Consider the following 19,266-nt stretch of genomic DNA (forward strand, 5'->3'; position numbering starts at 1 on the left):
CAATCCTAGGTCACCAATATTTTATTAGATCGTTTGATTATGTATAGAATTATTGAAGAGTTTTTTTAATCTTAAAAAATCTTCTATCTATCAATAAATTATCCATTAAAAATTTTATATCATCTTCTCAGTCTGGAGATATGATCAAATATAATTTAATTTTAAATTTTACCGAAAGTTAGTAAAAAATTCATACTCATAATAAAATAATAAGATTTAATAATACTATGTCCCACCTCAATCCTAAACCCTAAGATGAAATAATTTCATCGACTTTTCTAGATAACAAATCCATTTAAAGGGATCGTCTCTCGAATCCAACGGCCGAGATGGTTCCGAAGCTTCTCGAGCTGAACCGGAAAGAAAACTCTTTTCTCCCATAAAACCTCATCCGCCTCCCCTTCCGATCTGTGTCGCCGGTGGTGGAACTCTCGCTCAAATCCCACCGGACCCAGGTCTTCAAGCTCGCGTTTTAAGGTGAGATTTTCGCTGCCTTTCCTTCTCTTGGTGAGGTCTTGTGCTCGGTGCTTGCACGGCCTTTTACCTTGATTGCTTAGAGTTTGACCAGACACTTGAGCTGGTCAGCCTTCAGGGTTTTGGTTTAGATCTTTTTCTTAACTCTCTTGACCCCAAAACAAAATTCGATTCTTATGCCATTTCAGCTCACTGCGAGTGACTTAATGTATGCTTTATTTATCGAAGATATTTTTGGAAATGTTTATGGCTTGTATATGATTCTAAAAGTTACAAATTTGTTGCATTTGATTGCAGAGGGGATTGGTGCTTGAACTTCGTTATGAAATCTCTGCTTCTTGTGTAAAATGAAACGAATTTAGGGAATATATTACTCAGTAATATTGCTTTGCTCAGTAGGAAACATTTTTGCACCTTATATCTTTTTTGCTTTTTAGCATTGTGCTGTGTCTACCAATTTATTTTAATATATACATTTGTTAAATGGCGTATTCTGTTTCTGTCGTGTGACATTTGAATATTTTGATGGTGTACTGATATTGCACTACTAGAGATCCTTCTATGAACCACAAAAATAAATAAATAAATGCTTGCACATCATTCCCGGACCACTAGATGCCGCTGTAAATCTGATTTCATATGTTTTTAGATGGCCCTTTAAACAACGTAGTTGGAAATTTTAGAATTTTCCCCTTTATTTTTGAGATAATATAATGTTATGTTTCTCATCAGCAGACGATGGCTTCAACTTTCTATGCAATGTCTACTTTTGGTGCTATTGCTTCTCCTGGAAATTTTGGAGCAGACAAGAAGTTAGCTTCTAGACAGAAGCTTTCTTCTGTTGTTTCTATATCACCTAGTTTAGTCATCAGTAGCAGGAGGCAAAGCTTCATTTCTCCGAGAAGAGACAACTTTAAGATTAATGCCATGGCCAAGGAATTATACTTCAATAAAGATGGCTCAACAATTAAAAAGTTACAAGTATGTTATATGGATAGTAAATATTTCCAACTATGTGACTTATTGAGTCCTAAATACGTGCTTTTTTGTTTCTAATACTCCATTCTGGTGTCATCAGACTGGTGTAAACAAGCTTGCTGATCTTGTTGGGGTTACTCTTGGCCCAAAGGGCAGGAATGTTGTATTGGAAAGCAAGTATGGATCACCTAAGATTGTGAATGATGGTGTTACAGTAGCAAAAGAGGTCGGAAATCCTTCACTTGATGATACCTAATGTATCATGTTACTCTCCACACTTTGTTTGATATAGTGATTATTAACTCATATTCCTGCCTTATGAATGACTCATTTCTGTGAATTTCATATTTGGTTTTGCTTTTTCTTGACAACTGGTCATCATGATCCATGTTAGTTAAGGTGGTGTGGCCTATGCTATTTAATATTTTCTGTATTTTTTGATACAGAAGTCTCTTTTCTCACTACTTTTTAACTTCTCTTGAAGACAAACAAGCCCTGCAATGTTTTCATGCTAAATTTACATGGTCCTTTGCAAGGATACAAATGTCATGTTGGGAACTCATGCATTCTCACAGTTGCAAGAGAAAGAAATTATATCGGATGGTATACTATGCAATACTGCTCGCTTCATTGAAGAATGTACCTTCTGATATATATGCCACTTAGATGTTGGTCTTTCTGATTGATACATCTGAATAGGAAACATTGTGTAGTGCAATTTTATTTGTGCTGCTTGAATTCCATGAAAATGCTTTTGATTGATGTGTATTGGCAGCATGACTGACTGTCATAGCTGATTATTCTGCCCATAATATTATAGTTGCTACCCTTCACAAGTGGAATTATCACTTTTTTGTCCATTTGATGGCAAAACATTTTGATAATTGATGCTTTACTTGTTGTTTGATATTTATTATGTTATGTGATATTTATCCTTTGTAACTCCAATTGAAAATAGGTTGAGTTAGAGGATCCTGTCGAGAACATTGGTGCCAAACTAGTAAGGCAAGCGGCTGCTAAGACTAATGATTTGGCTGGGGATGGGACAACTACATCTGTTGTTCTTGCTCAAGGAATGATTGCTGAAGGTGTTAAGGTACACCATCATGATCAAATTCTGTAGCAGCTTGTGGATTAATTGTCCCAACTGGTCACTTATGTGTACCTCTTTCAGGTAGTTGCAGCTGGTGCTAATCCTGTTCAGATTACCCATGGTATTGAAAAAACTGCTAAAGCTCTAGTTGCTGAACTTAAGAAGATGTCTAAGGAGGTAGGCTGAGCTTTTTGTCAGATTGTATCAGTCATCTCCAAATGTGAAATCAGACTAGCTAGAAATTATGTTAGCAATGATATCACTAGTTTGAATTATGCAATCTTGTGATACAGGTTGAAGACAATGAACTTGCAGATGTTGCAGCTGTTAGTGCTGGTAACAATTATGAAATTGGCAATATGATTGCCGACGCAATGAGCAAGGTTGGGAGGAAGGGTGTAGTTACTCTTGAAGAAGGGAAAAGTGCTGAAAATAATCTCTATGTTGTTGAGGGAATGCAATTTGATCGTGGATATATTTCCCCATACTTTGTGACTGACAGTGAAAAGATGACTGCTGAGTATGAGAATTGCAAGGTTTAATCTCATCACAAGTATATATATATCTATATATATTTTGTCATGGAAAGTTCCTTTCTCAGGTTAGTGTATGACTGAATGCAGGGTTGCATTAACTTATATTTTGTATTTTTCAGTTGCTTCTTGTTGACAAGAAGATCACAAACGCAAGGGATCTAGTCAATGTCTTGGAAGATGCTATACGAGGGGGGTACCCAGTTGTCATAATCGCAGAGGATATTGAACAAGAAGCTCTAGCAACGCTGGTTGTGAATAAATTAAGAGGGGCATTAAAGATTGCTGCACTTAAAGCCCCTGGATTTGGGGACCGCAAAAGTCAGTACCTTGATGACATCGCAATACTGACAGGAGGTTGATTTATTTGCTTTCCTCATATAATTCAGCTACCATATATTCTGCTTGCCATGCATTATTCTTTCAAAGATTCTTATCTGATTTTGTTTATGCAGGTACTGTGATCAGAGATGAGGTTGGTCTTTCCCTGGATAAAGCTGACAAAGAGGTTTTGGGTACTGCTGCCAAGATTGTGCTTACTAAGGATTCAACCACCATAGTCGGTGATGGGAGTACACAGGAGGAAGTCAATAAAAGAGTTGCACAGATCAGAAACCTGATTGAGGTTGGATTTTAGGGAAACAATATACTTTACTTTTACATAATAAAAAATTCTAAATGAGTAACTGCATTTAATATACACAGGCCGCCGAGCAAGAGTATGAGAAGGAAAAGCTCAACGAGAGAATAGCAAAGCTATCTGGTGGTGTTGCTGTTATTCAGGTAGGCTGAAGCTTGTTTTTAGTTTCTTTTTTTGTGCCTATATGCCTCAATGTTTGACTGGCTTATTTTACTTTGCTTCTCAAACTTGTGCAGGTTGGAGCACAGATGGAAACAGAACTAAAAGAGAAGAAATTGAGAGTTGAAGATGCTCTTAATGCTACGAAGGTGAATTTTATGGCTGTTTATTTCGCTGTTCTTAGTATGCTTTATGTTTAAGATTGTATTCTAATCACCTTTTGTGCTTTATGTTCAGGCTGCTGTTGAGGAAGGTATTGTAGTTGGTGGCAGTTGCACGATGTTGAGGCTTTCACTGAAAGTTGATGCCATCAAGGAGTCTCTTGAGAATGATGAGCAAAAGGCAAGCGTTCCTCCTGCATAGAAATGCTTCATTCATGTGTATGGGCAACACGAATCATGTCAAGGTCTTCTATGCTAAATCTTTCCTTGCGATACAACTTGCAGGTTGGGGCAGATATAGTAAAGAGGGCTTTGAGCTACCCTCTGAAGTTGATTGCTAAAAATGCTGGTGTCAACGGAAGTGTAGTCACCGAAAAGGTATGCGATCCATTGATTTCCCAAAGCTATTTTTGACCCACTCATGTTTGATTTTCAAGCTTTAGGTCTTGTCAAATGATAACTTCAAATTTGGTTACAACGCCGCAACTGGCATATACGAGGACTTGATGGCTGTGGGGATAATCGACCCCACCAAGGTTTGTTTCTTTTCATGCGATACACACAACATTCTATTGCTCTCATTGATACACATAAATGCAATACTTAACAACAGGTTGTGAGGTGTTGTTTGGAGCATGCTGCTTCAGTAGCGAAGACTTTCCTCACTTCTGATGTGGTGGTTGTCGACATCAAGGAACCGGAGCCTGTGCCAGCAGGGAACCCAATGGACAACTCAGGTATCAACACTGAAACAAGTTTAGAAACAAGTTGTATGATCTCCTTACGAGTTACTTGTTGGCAGGTTATGGCTACTAAACAGAGGAAGAAGGACGTAGGGATCATATACACGCTTCATATGCGGAGTAGCTTAGGGCAAAAACCCAAAATACGGGTTGGTTTGAGAACCAGTTTGAGCAGAGGGAATTTTTTTTCTTCAGAATGTCGATGACTAGATGTTTGGTTTCCAACTATTTACATTGAGAGAGAATGTTTGACAATTGGATTTGAGTTTGCTGGCTACGTTGGATTAGATTGGTCTGTGGGACCCATTTGATCTTCCAATCAGAAGCCAGGGGAAAATCCTAGGAATTTAACGAGGCTCCAGCGGTCTCTCGCTGGACGGGCGCCGGGACAGGATTTTGCCCCATCCTAGTACGAATCTCGATCGTCGGTGAACCACAGCTGCTCCATTCAACGCTCGTGATGCGAATTCTAAAGCGAACTTGCATATCTCCTTGGAGAGGAGCAGTGCCATTATATATATATATATATATATAAACATTAAACAAATCCGTTTACGGTTCTGAGCTCCGTCGTCTCCACCGCTGTTCATTTCCTCGTTTTCTAGGGTTTCTCTTTCCCATCTAATCTCTCTTCTTAAACCCTAACCCGCCTTTCGATTCTTCCGGGAGGCATGGATGGCGCTGGAGGAGACTTGGTCGGAGCCTCTGCGAAGGGAGCCACCGAGACGACGGCCAACGAGGTTCTTAGTGGCGGTGCCCCGCCCCCGTTCCTGAGCAAGACGTACGAGATGGTGGATGACCCGGCGACGGACGCCGTCGTCTCGTGGGGGCCTGCCAACGACAGCTTCGTGGTGTGGAATACCACCGAATTCGCCAGGGACCTCCTACCTAAGTTCTTCAAGCACAACAATTTCTCCAGTTTCGTCCGCCAACTCAATACCTATGTACGCTTCTTCCACTGGTTCTCTAATCGTCTGCTTTTGATCTCGAAATCTTCTATATCGAACATTCTTCTTGAGAAAATAAGAAGAATCGATTGGTATAGCTGAAAATAAGAATTCTTGAGAAAATAAGAAGAAACGATTGGTGTAGCTGAAAATAAGAAAGTATTACTAACTATCATCTCCAGATTGGAAAGTTTCTGGGAGAATACATATGAACAACCTGATAACTTAATCAAAAGGAAGTTGAACACTCTCCTATCTTGGGTTAAATGGGAAATTTATTCGTTTTTTAGTTTGTTGAAGTTGGGAATGTACCCTTGAGTTTCTTGTTGGTAGTCCTGGTATTGGTAGTTGTTTCCTTGCTAGGTGGTTTATACTTGGTCAAGGCACTTAAGGTGCAAGTGTTGATTTGCTCATGCAATTTAACATTTTGGACATGTGCATGAGCATCTTTCAATTTATTAAATCAAGTAATGAAATGTGATCGAAGTATATTGTAATCTTATTTCCACCATTTGAAAACCTTTAATTTAAATATTCAGGCTAAAACATCTTATAGCATAAAAAACATCACTTGAACAAAGTGAAAAGTGCCTGCTGTACAATTCATCATATCCTAATGCCTGAAAATATTTGGATGAAAATTTACTTTATGATTATTGGTATTTTATGAACTTATCAAAAATAAAGATTTACTATTATTATGAACCAAGTATGAATTAGAGTTTCAGAGGCTTGCATGTGTGACGTATAAGCAGGTAGTAGCGGTTCAATGTCTAGAAAACTTGTTATCTCATTACTGCATTATCTGAAATTTTGGGCATCAGCTGGTAGTGGAAGCTCAATGTCTAGAAAAACTTAGGGGGTGTTTGGTTGATGGGTTTAGGAATGAGGGAATGGAATGATAGTGAAAGATAGTGTTTGGATTGTGAGTTTGGGAATGACAATTTGGGAATGGTTTCTAGATTTATAGGAATCAACCAAACCCATATAATTAGGTGGGTTTTATTCCCATTCCCATTCCATCTTACTATCAAACCCATACCCATAGTCATTCCCATCATTTAACCAAACGTCACCTTATTATCTCAATACTGTATTCTGTGAGATTTTGGCATTGTTTGGACCTTGCCCAGAGAATGAGGATCAATAATTATCCATGACCGCTGTCATGAGCATCTATAATTCAGATTGGATAAACTTAGACCTTGTGCAGCCAAACTACTAATGGGAATGGGCGAGTCAAATAATAGGCATCTAGAATATATATTTAGGTACACTATTCGGTCTACTAAAATGTAACCCTAAAAATTATACAAGTATTGTATGGTAGTGTTGAGCTTGGTTCTGAAAACTGTTGTACTGGCCAATGCACATTCCAACATTTCTAAACCAATCAGAGTGTAGCAGTTGAATTATCAAAAGTGTTGTTAATGTCACGTTCCGAAGGAGTTCCTGCCCGACAAACGGATAATATCTCCCCCTTATAACAACATATGAAATATGGATACATTGTCACATGGTTATATAAGTATAATAATTATAGTCCACACGGCTGGAACCATATACAACCGCGCAGGGTAAATAGCAGCCCACACAGTTGGAAGGAAAAACACAGTGGAAGACATAAGGACAACCCGCATAAACCAAAAATGACAGATTGCGATCCGTCTCGGCTTACACAACTACCACCAACAACCACAAAAGGAGTCATAAGGCTGAACACCAAGTCCTAGTCAATTTATTACAACACTATGTCTATAAAATCCAAAGAAAATGCGAGTAAGCATAAAACAGAGTAAAAGCCGTCCTCAGATATGATGCGGGATCGGCAGACAGGATACTCCAAGAGACTTTGCAACATCTACATGTTCCTGAGAAACATAAAAGTACAAATAGGGGTGGTGAGTCCGGGTGACTCAGCAGGTAATAGACATGATAGTGCATGGTCAATATAAAACATGGAGATCAAAGCATACAGTCTTAGTACGGAAATAAGAACATGGTCATATACGATATAATCAATGCACATATTCAATCTGGATCTAACACACACGGTATAGTGATCAATAAACTCACTAAGAATCAACAACATATCTGCTCGCAACACCTGAGCAAAATAAATGAACATGTATGATAAATGAACATGTATGAAGCATGACATCCATATGTAACAATCATAGCTTAATCAAATGCAACATATCACAAATATATGCAGATATATATCCAAAAGATGCACAGCGTACCATATGCATATGAACATGTATGCATCACTCCTACACTCCACTCTAGCCGCCACTACATTTGAGTGACCGAGCGGACAGGACTGTGACGACTGCTCGTGTCTCCAGCTGCCACTACATTCATGTATCTGAGACGAGCAGGATACAAAGTAGTTATCTAGTTACATAACAAGGAGGGGTCATTGTCTGCACGACTCCAGCAACTATTACTCAGAATGGGCGAGCGGGCACAATAGGACAAGCTGAACCCAACTCTAGTTACCACTCCCCTTGAGTAGTCAAATGAGCGCGAATATGCTTGCCGACTCTCTTACACAATAAGGGAGACAATGACCATCAGCATGCATATAGTGTAATGATGAGCATGATGTAAATAATCATGATACAGACACAGTCAACGATGATGAATTGAGGACGTGAAAACCAACAATCGAAGTGGACGGCGGCATCGGGCGAGGAGATCGCGAGGAAGAAGGGGATTGGGAGGGATGGAAATGAAGGTCACAATAACTCCACATATATACTTAGGGGTTAATTAATTATACACTAAGTTAATTCCTTAATTAACTCCCACTTAAATAGTTATTCCAAACAGGTTTCCTCTAAGTCTAATAGATCCATCCACTTAAAACGTATCATACAGACTCTCTTTAAATCCCAAATTTTTTTTTAAAAAAATTCTCAAAAAATTCTATAAGGTTATTTCTTCACTAACACTTATTATTTAATTGCCGTATCTTACCATTAAAGTTTTTTTTTTTGTTGTTGTTTGTTTTTTATCTTCTCTTTATATATATGTCACCACTTCTCTCTTTATGTCATTTCTTCTTTATTCCCCATTACAATATTGCCTCTGCACCCTATCTTATTCTCTCTTGCTTATGGTTCTTTTACTGTTCTTTTTGTTGCACTATCTTTTCCTACATGACATATAATGTGCCATTATATTTATCATTTGACTGTAATATTTGACATAGGCCAATATTGAATAATAGGTTTGAGACCGTCGAGGGTTTTATCTCAGTGATTTGCAATGCGTTTATTGAGTTCATCGTATCTCTAAGTTTTTTATCCCTATAAATAGTTAGATTTTGTTTTCTGATAGAATGCTTCTTGAGTTACCATTATAACCTATTTTTTTTTAATGCTTCTCAACTCTTTGATTTTTATTGATGTCTCCTAGTAATTTTATTCTTTCATTATCTTCTCTTTTTGTTATTCTTTGAAGTATTGTGAGAAACTTAGAACTAAAGGTTTTAAGTAGAGATAAACTTGACTATGTAAAATTTTGTTTTAAAAATAAAAAATTTATAGAACAACTAAGATAGATGGACATGAATTTTTTTAGATATTTTAGTTTATTATTCAAAGAAAGATATGATAAAAAATATTATTATTAGGGCAAAGAGTGGGTGATTGAGATAGAGAGAAGCTCTGTATGTCTTTAGTCATTTGCTCTTTTAGGATAAAGGAAATCATGCAAGTCTATGGTACATTTTATCTGAAAACAACTAGATTTTCTGTTATCTAAAATTTTTTCTTATAACACTTTTGAAAAGTTATATATCTGATAGGTCTAAATAACTAACACATAGGTTGATGGGAAAAACAACTATGCTAGATTAAAAAGGAACATTTATTTTATTGGAATTTGCATTTGGGTCTATTCTCTGAATGACACATACGAACAGTTAGTTACTGGTATTAGTCATGAATAGAAATAGTAGTTGCTTAGGATTGTTATGTTGTCGTTTGGAGCCTAGGCTTCCTGTTTAGAATGGTTGTTATCTGGGTTTGATTTAAATAGTTTATGCGTTTAGCCACTAACTTTTATAATTCTTGGTTCTTTTTCAACCTCGTGCAGGGTTTTAGAAAAGTTGATCCTGATCGATGGGAGTTTGCCAACGAAGGCTTCCTGAGAGGGAAAAAGCATTTGCTGAAGATGATCAATAGGAGAAAATCAGCTCATGCACATAACCACCAGCAGCAGCAGCAGCAGCCCCAGACACAGAATACAATTGAGGTGGGAAAATTCGGTTTAGAGGGGGAGATTGAGAGGCTTAAGAGAGACAAGAATGTGCTCATGCAAGAACTGGTTAGGCTGAGACAGCAGCAGCAAAGTACTGATCAGCAGCTAAACACCATGGGCCAGCGCCTCCAAGGTATGGAACAGCGCCAACAACAGATGATGTCATTCTTGGCAAAGGCCATGCAGAGCCCTGGATTCCTAACCCAGTTCGTGCAGCAAAATGACAGCAATAGACGCATTGCGGGAGTAAATAAAAAGCGGAGATTGCCTAGGCAAGACCAGCTGGATGTTGAAAACACTATGCAGGATGGCCAAATAGTTAAATACCAACCCTTGATAAATGAAGCAGCAAAAGCAATGTTGATGCAGATTTTAAAATTTGACACGTCACATAGGTTGGAATCTTTAGGAAACTCCCAGAATTACTCGATTGACAATTGTCAAGCCCCTCTTGAAGCTTTTGATAGCAGAAGTCCGCTAAAGAGGATATCAGGAGTTACACTGTCTGAAATGCCTACTAGTTCAAGCGAGTTCTCTTTACCTACTAGATCTGAATACTCAGCATTGCCCTCATTATCAGTGCCATCTAAAATTCAATCTTCTAGTGTACCAAATATCACTCCAACTGAAAAGCCTAAAATGAATTTGCCTGGGTTTGCCACCCCGACCCATACTAACATTGGTGTCCCACAACTTTCTCAAGTCTCTTCCATGATTCCAAATGGACATAATCATAGCTATGTAGGACAGAATGAAGGAAGCATTCCTATGAATCCTATTCCAGATTTCATGGATGAGTTGTCAGAAATTGAGACTGATCAGCTTGCTTCTGATGCTGACATGGACATATTGAATGATATCGAGAAGCTTCCAAGCATTAGTGATCCTTTTTGGGAACAATTCTTGACGGACAGCCTACCCTTGGGAGATGCTGAAGAGGTTGATTCAGGCATACATGAACCTGAGGAAGCAACGCTAGAGTCAGGGAATGGTTGGGACAGTACTCATAACATGGATCACCTCACAGAGCAGATGGGGAATCTCGCATCAGATCAATAGGTAATACTGAAGATAGCCTACATGAATCTGAACTTTCTGAAGTCTGACCATTAGTAATGGTTTGATGCAAGTTAGCAACCGTGATCGTAATCCTGCTTTTGATAAGCTACCTAGTTTCCTGCTTATCAGTGAGTCAAGAGGTATGTGAAAGAGTGTGTTAATAGTTTGTATAATTTTTAGGCAATCAACCTCTTTACTCTTGCAGCTGAAGAATAGTCTGCATAATTTAAGATATCATATTCCACTAAAGTTGATCCAATCTTCTCTACCATCATCTCTCTTTATCTATCTTGAGATTGATAACTGCATGAACATCTGAGGTTGGTTGCACGTGTGGTGTCCTGCAGTTTGGTTTTTGGCCATTTAAATAGCTGGTATATAGCATTTATACATGTTTTCTCTGCATGAGTTCCAGATAAAATGCTTTCAATCACAATTCCACGTGAATTGTCAAATGCAAGCATTTCTATAATGGAATCACCTAGGAATCCTGTGAGTTTTTAATGATGTGCTCCACTAATAACAAGATGAAGAAACTGTGTTCACTTGTAGGTGGGGACTATGGACATTTTCAATACTGCAATAATGGGCATAATGTTTAGCAATGGAAATTATCTTCCTTGTTAGTTCTAATCTCAATTTTTGCTACAATGTATAAAACTGTGATAGGGGATTGAAAGAAACGAATTGGATTATGTGATTCATGAAGAGTAAGCATGCATTTATCTCATGATTGATATAGTGTACTATCTATAAACTGCACGACTCTATAAATCCAACTAATATATCCTGCATTCAAATTAAACTTTAGATACATCAATCATGCCTATAAGCAACTGAGTCTTAATCTGAGTCTTGAGATTTTCTTGGCATTTCATATAGAAAAAATATATACATTGGATGACACTGCACAGGCACTGGTTATATTCATGCAGATGCTTCAGTTTGTGCTTCAATCACAATTTTTTTTGTTGGATTCTGACCGAGAAACATTGTTTCTGCATGTGGCTTTGAATTAGAAACATTCTAAACCACTATAAGCAACTGGTTGACGAGCATTCTTGAGTCCGATATATCTGCTTCCTTGATATATCGAACACAATACATATGTTAACAACTTGAAATATGTAGTAAACATGGTGCAGAATGACTTGTAGAAAAATTAACAATCCTTGGGACTAAAGTTTAAAGCATGATTTTTTTGCTGTTCTTTGGTGCATACTCCACTTTCAAGGAAAGATTTTGATTTATCAAAGTAGTTGCTATATTTTCCAAGTCTCTTGTTTTTACATATCATCCATCTTTGACGTTGCACAAGGTTGAATGTGATCATCATGCTTTACAAATATCATCATAGTTTTCAAGCAATATCTGTCTCAACTGTTTTGAAACCTTCAGAACAATCTTTGTTTGCAGCTTTACAGGATCATGGCTGCTACTCTCAATTACTGATTAATCATAGAAGCATGTGAACAATATCATTCTTTTGGTGCCTTGCATCATTTTTTATCGCCTAAACTTCACTTGCAGGGGTGGAGTTGATACCAAATTCACTATTCAGCTTATGAATAATATTATTTCAATCAACTTTTACTTCTTGCCTTTTCTTGAGTTCTTATGTGATTCTGCTCGATCAACCAGAACTTCATTGATGAGTTCTTTTTCACGATCAATTGCTTCAAGAAAAGTAACACAACTGCTAAACACTGTTTACTGCAATGCATTAGAGTTCTTTATACAAAATGAGTTGACTTCCTAAATTGTCCCCTACTCAGCGTTGGTCAATAAAATAAACAAGCTGTCTAATATTTTTACATGCTATATTATTATTTCTTCCTAAGGGATGTAATCGAATCGAGTTTAGTCGAGTTGAATTTTTGGATATTTGAATTTGACTCGTTTATAATCGAGTCGAGCTTGAACTTTATTTAACGAATATATTCATTACTTACGAATTTATTCGAGATAATATATAATAAATAGTTACTTTGGTAGACTTTTCAAGAGAAACGTTCATGGTCAAAAGTCAAAACTTCATTAAAGTACGAGTTGATCACGATTCTCATTTTATTATTTAATTGCAAGCCGCAGAGCACATGTGGCACGTGAGCTCATCCCATGACAACTTATTTTTATTAATTATATGTATATATATCGACACGTGTGCCTAAGAAAAATATTAATTAATATAATGCTTACTTATTACTCTCTACATTAATTAAGTTATTGATGGTACATAATTCGATTCTTTAATTTTATATTTAACACCTACACAAAAAGGTGACATCAAATATTATTATTTCTAATTTTGAAAAGATTGAGGTTCTGTTATTAAAATATTTGACCTGATGAATGTATAAATAAAATATAACATGTGATATATATATATATATATATATCAGGTATAGATTTGACTATGTAAATTTAGAGACAATTTATGTATATTTTAAATTGATTTTAAATTTTTTTTATTAAAATTGTAATTTATTTTAGAATGTTTTATTAGTGTAATACACTTAATTATGGAGTCACATGTGAAATAACTACTGATATTTAAGGTGTCTCTTAATGTTATTTTTCATTTTAAAGTTACTTTAGAACTTTTGTATATATATATTTCATTTGAAAAATGAATGTATATTCGTAATTAGAAGTTATGCCCTAATCGTTGTCTACACCCCCACCTTAATCACGATTAACAAATTGTATTATTTCATTAATTATTGCTAATGCCAATTCAATTGTAAAATGCCTGGGACACAAGGACAAATGCTGCCTTTGACCAACTTTAATTTTTACTAAAAAAAGCATATTTATTTTCGAAAATATTCCTTTTCTTTTTGATAAATAAAAATATAGCCCTTTTTAATCAAAGGGCGAATTAAAGTTGCAAATTTTGCAATAGACGTATTTAATTTTTAGATTTATCAAATGATGCATTTATTTTTTATTTTAATTATTTTTTATTTTTTTTCCGTCCATCACTATAGTTTTTTATTTAAAGAACAAGGTGGATTTTAAAGAATAATATTATTTTGATATTATATTTAAAAATTAATATTGCTGTGATGTTTTATTTAAAAAATTAGTATAATTATTCAGTTGATTTTTAAAAATACATACTATTTTGACACGGTATAAATATTAAATTCAACATTATTTTATTGTGTCGATTTTTAAAAATTAAATATTATTGGTCTTTAAATTTAATATCATAATGGTAAGTGAGTTTAAAAATTAAGTATGTCATTTGAGAATTGTATAATTTTAAATACGTTTTTGTTAAATATCAAGCTCCGTTTAAATTTTTAGATATGATTGAACTCAGATTATTTGATTGTTAAAAGTTTTTCATTTTTAATCTTATTTAGTTAGTAAGCTTCATATGCTAAACTTATTTGGTTGCTTTGAGAACGGTACTAAATTTAAAAGTTTGATAAAAATTTATTAATAAATATAATTTTTTGATTTTAAATAGATATTGTTTATAAATTATTCATAACTTTATTTATGAGTATTAATGTGCAGTATATACATGTTAAAGTTTATTTATTTATTTTAATAGATCATTTAAATTTATTTATTTAATTGACATTATGTATATTAAAAAAACGTAAATAAAATTTTATCAGTTTATTTACAACTCTATCTAATAGATGTGCAAGGACAATATAATTAATTATGTTAATCTCTTTTTTTAACAAAAGGTAAGTCTGTATAAAATAGAAAAGTGTATAATGTTATTCTTAAATATTGGTATAATTATTCTGAGTAAGGTTGATAAGTTTTTCTAAACTTGAATTGACTTGAACTTGAGTTTTGATATTTGGATAATATGTGTGAATAAAAAGTTAAATAGATCAAGATTAACCGGAAATTTGACTGGTAAAATCTTAACTGGAGGTTAGGCAAATTTAAATTCTAGTGGGACTAAGCAAACCTAGTTGGGAACTAGGTTAAGTCCAACACTTGGCATAAGTGAAGTCCTAGTGAGACTAGGCAAACCTAGTTAAGAACTAAGTTAAGTCCAAGGTAGGTTAGTTGGGAGCTAAACACTTGGCAGTGAAGTCCTAGTGGGACCAGACAAACCTAATTGAGAACTAGGTTAAATCCAAGGTGGATTAACTATGAGCTAAACACTTGGCACAAGTGAAGTCCTAATTGGGAATTAGGAAATGAAAGTCCTAGCCGGGTTATGTAAAGGAAAATTCAAGTGGGTCAAAAGTTAATCAGACACTTGGCGATTGTAAGTCCAACAGGGAGTTGGCATAACACGAGGAAATTTTAACATAGCAAATTTTTGAAGACCATAACTTCTGAGTTGGATATTGGAACAAGGTGATCTTGGATGCGAAACGAAGCTTATTTAGAGCTTTAACATTTGTACTACATACCAATCGATTGGGGGAATCAATTGGTTCTCGAAGCACAGTACAGAAGGCGTGGTAATCGATTAAGGTCAATCTAATCGATTGGTTGATCGATTGGGAGCCTCTTTCACATGAAATTGGGAGGAACAATGCCCCAATCAATTAGGAGATTATTTCTTTACGAAGCACAATAGCTTTCTCACAAAGGGGATGAATTGATTGGGAATATGCTCAATCAATTAACTGGGTATGTCATGAGAGAACAATAGGGTGCTAGATCGATTAGCTAATTGATTGGGGCAGACTCAATCAATTGGTAGATCGATTAGGCAGCGTATCTCGTGAGAACAGAACACTTTCAAATCGATTGGGTAATCGATCAAAATCATCTCCAATCGATTGGGTAATAGATTGGGAGAAATTGTGAGTGAATAGTAGCTTCCCAGATCGATTGGGTAATTGATTGGGAAGGTTCTTCTTCGCGAATAAAAGCATTCTTTATCTATCAGCCGATTGATTAAGAAGCTACTTATTCAATTATGATAGGGCTTAATCAATTGGGAAAAGAGGAAAAGAGCTGTTACGAGTTTTAGACGATTGGATTCGATCTGATCTAACATGGTAATCAATTTGGGATAAGGTCAATCGATTGAGAACCCTAAATCAGTGCAATATAAAGGGATTTCGTGAAGGATTCAAGTATCCCCTTCTACACTCTTCTCCGCCAATTCTTGAGCTTTGGGCGACAAGTGTTGTTGCACTTTTCAAGCATCAAGAGGCCAAACAAAGCAATAAAAGAGCAAACAAAGTAAGGTTCCTCATTGTAATTGTTTTCGATTTCTTTTGTAACCTATTTTGCATTTCTTGTATTTGAGCTTGTACGAGCCTTCTCTACCTCCAAATTATTTTTGAGGGGTGTGTTCATAGTAGAGTTGTGTGCATAGTGTGGATCCTTAGATTAGTCACCTTAAAAAAATAGAAAATAAAATAAAGGTGTTAGCATTGCTTTGAGTTTTCCGTTGCAACATCAACAAAAAGAAGCGAAAGAAGTTATTCACCCCCTCTAACTCTCTATGTGCCATAACAAGTGGTATTAGAGAGAAACCAATTTTCATTGGACTAATCATCAAAAGAAGCAAGAGCTAGAGGAAGAAGAAGAAGTAGAAGATTTGAGGCATAATTTCAACAAGTTAAAAGGCTAATCATCAAGGGAGCTGAAGTTAAAAATGGAGTTTAGAGATGGATTTGGATATAATAACCGAGCATCTCCACCATTTGGATTGGGAAGCTTCGATATTTGAAAGTAAAGGGGTCAAAAAACTCAATGGGTCAAGAACACGAGGTTTTGGAGGTTAAGAGATGCTCAACATCTGAGGATGAAGTTGAAGAGGCATCCGCCTAGGGGATTGAAGGGGAGCGGAGTTCAATAACACTAGAACAAGAAGAAACCTCAACATTCAGATCAAATGAAGGATCATATACCTTCTCTACAATCAAAGGTATAATAATTTCAATTGTTACAAATAAAAATCATATCATATGATCTGAGTGTAGGAAGAATGGACACTACAAGAACAAGTGTTCAAAATTGGCTAAGAAAAAAACTCAAATGACTCTCAAGATGAAGAAGAAGCCAAGAGAGGTCGATCCCGTGATACGAAAGTCCAAGAAGCACATTATGACAAAGGGACATTATCAAAATCAATGTCAAAGGGGAAGGAATTTGACCAAGAACAAAGAAGGAAATTTAAATCAAGACGGGGCTTTAAAGAAAAAAACTAAGGTATTATTAGTTAATGGTACTTATTTAAATCATGATAAAATGCATGTTAGAAATATTTATCATTTAATACTATTTATCATCAAATATAAATTATAAAAAACCTAAGAAAAAATATAAATTATTTCATGCTAGAACTATCTTACCTAAGTATATATAGGAAGGCAAAAAACCATTTAGGAAAAAACTTTAAGGAAATTAGATATATGCCTAAGAAGAAAAATCCAAGGCAATAAGTGAAAAATCCAAGTTCGAGGATTTAAGGATAGAAATCCAAGTCTTGAGGTCAATATTTGATAAATTAGAGAAAACCCGTAAGAAAATGATAAATGAAGTCATAGGGTCAAAGAAGCAAAACCTAGGATTAGATAGACAAGATTCATTCAATTGAAAAAGAGGTTTGAGATACAAACCAAAGGCCAAAGAAAATGTGTCATTTTACCATAGAGTTACATATAGTTATAGAACCAATATTAGGTTTAGGAGTCAAGTCTAGATTTCAAGGAAAGTTATTTCTATAGTTAACCTTGAGAAGACTAACATGACTAAGGCTTCTAAGAAGCCTAAGAAAGTCATTAAGAAGGTTACAAGGGAAGTTATCTCTAGAGTTGACCTTGAGGTGACTAAGACCTCTAAGAAGTCTAGGAAAGTTATCAAAAAGGTGTTTAAAAAAGTTATCCTTAGTGAATACCTATCACACCTAAGGAGCACTAATAGGTTTTGGATTCCTAAGAGTGTGTTCGCTACACCCTAGGTGGATTTAAAGTGTGTTAACTCAAATTGGAAGGGTAGTTAACCCAACCATGGTGAAGTTGACACTTTAGAAAATTTTTAAGGTATTGTGATATCTTGAAAATGAGAAATGTATTTTTACTCTTGAATAGTAAAAGTATGTCAATCAAAATGTAACGACCACTCTTCTTACTACTACTACACTCTAAGGATGACCGTTACTTAACTACTAACTCTACTTAACCGGTATGATTAAAAATCATATGGAAACCCTACCGAAAAATTTCGACAGAGTCTCCCCTGTACCGGTGACCATATTCAACAATACATGCAATATATACTCAGCCACAAGCGACTGGAACACATATCAATCAACCACGCAGTTAATTAAGTATCAAACACACAAATATCTACTTACTAAACTGAACTCATCCTACATGCAATCTAAACAGAATAATCTCAAATGACATGAACTTAAAATACAACTCAAATGTTTATAATAACTAAAATGCGGAAACTAAAATTAAGGAAAGAAGACTAAAGGGACTCCTTCCTAATCCCAAGACTTCCATAGTCCTGGCATCACACATCATCTGCGCCACATTGTCACCTTCCTTTATCTACTAGTAAATAAACAAACATACTGAAGTGTTAAACATGTAAAACTACTCATGCTCTTCTAATAGCAAAGACCAGTAAGCTAATTCAAATAACATGCTAGCATAAAAGGGAACTAAACTTGCTGATTTTAAAACAAAGTGAAACTTAATTCATTTGTTCTAAACTTATTCTTTTATACCGTTATACTTATGTGAAACTTATTTCTTTTGTTCAAAAACTTATACTTATAATACTTCAAAATAATAATCAACTTCTTCTTGGGTCCGACAACTGTACTTACTATGCGCGCATCCCTAATTAGACCCGAGATAGCTGGTCCTGAATCTAGTAGGGTTTACTAGGTTATCTAAACCTAGGGACCGACTATGGGAGCCCAGTCCAAGGACTACTGAGAGTCCTGCATAATAGGTTATCTAAACCTAGGGACTGTTAGAGTGTATACTAAAAGTCTAGCTTTTGGTATAAACATTTATCTAGAAATAAGAATCACATTGGTCAAATGTCTACATTTATGATAAATGTAGTTGTTCAATTAATTTATATTATAGATAACATGGTGTGTGGTGTCACACACAGAAGATTATTTTTTCGGTTTCCTTATAAATTATAAATAGTAGCTCACGACTAAGATAGAAAGGAACAAACCATTGGAAAGTCGTAGTGTAATTAGGTATTAGTTTATCTTAACTATATAATTACACTAGTAC

The 19,266-nt window shown here is 35.5% G+C and overlaps 2 protein-coding genes across 5 annotated transcripts; both read left to right on the top strand.

The window, feature by feature from the left end:
* Positions 1-319: 319 nt before the first annotated feature.
* LOC122042195 (ruBisCO large subunit-binding protein subunit beta, chloroplastic-like) lies at positions 320-5,036 on the top strand. 4 transcript variants are annotated; one of them, XM_042602188.1, is made up of 16 exons: positions 367-477; positions 772-835; positions 1,207-1,455; positions 1,553-1,678; positions 2,411-2,548; positions 2,627-2,722; positions 2,839-3,081; positions 3,201-3,435; positions 3,534-3,703; positions 3,784-3,861; positions 3,955-4,026; positions 4,115-4,219; positions 4,324-4,416; positions 4,482-4,574; positions 4,652-4,775; positions 4,841-5,036. In XM_042602188.1, the coding sequence occupies exons 3-16, from the start codon at positions 1,213-1,215 to the stop codon at positions 4,852-4,854; spliced, it is 1,830 nt and encodes a 609-aa protein (XP_042458122.1). In that variant the 5' UTR covers positions 367-477; positions 772-835; positions 1,207-1,212; the 3' UTR covers positions 4,855-5,036. The 4 variants fall into 4 exon arrangements, with proteins under 4 accessions (XP_042458120.1, XP_042458124.1, XP_042458122.1 ...); XM_042602187.1 differs by having other exon boundaries at positions 1,210-1,455; XM_042602186.1 differs by lacking the exon at positions 772-835 and having other exon boundaries at positions 320-477; positions 1,210-1,455.
* Positions 5,037-5,176: 140 nt separating this feature from the next.
* Positions 5,177-11,327, top strand: LOC122042196 (heat stress transcription factor A-1-like). The gene is made up of 2 exons (XM_042602191.1): positions 5,177-5,725; positions 9,833-11,327. The coding sequence occupies exons 1-2, from the start codon at positions 5,453-5,455 to the stop codon at positions 11,054-11,056; spliced, it is 1,497 nt and encodes a 498-aa protein (XP_042458125.1). The 5' UTR covers positions 5,177-5,452; the 3' UTR covers positions 11,057-11,327.
* The last annotated feature ends 7,939 nt before the right edge of the window (positions 11,328-19,266 follow it).

Source organism: Zingiber officinale, chromosome 2A (genome assembly GCF_018446385.1).
Source record: "Zingiber officinale cultivar Zhangliang chromosome 2A, Zo_v1.1, whole genome shotgun sequence".
NCBI lineage: Eukaryota > Viridiplantae > Streptophyta > Magnoliopsida > Zingiberales > Zingiberaceae > Zingiber > Zingiber officinale.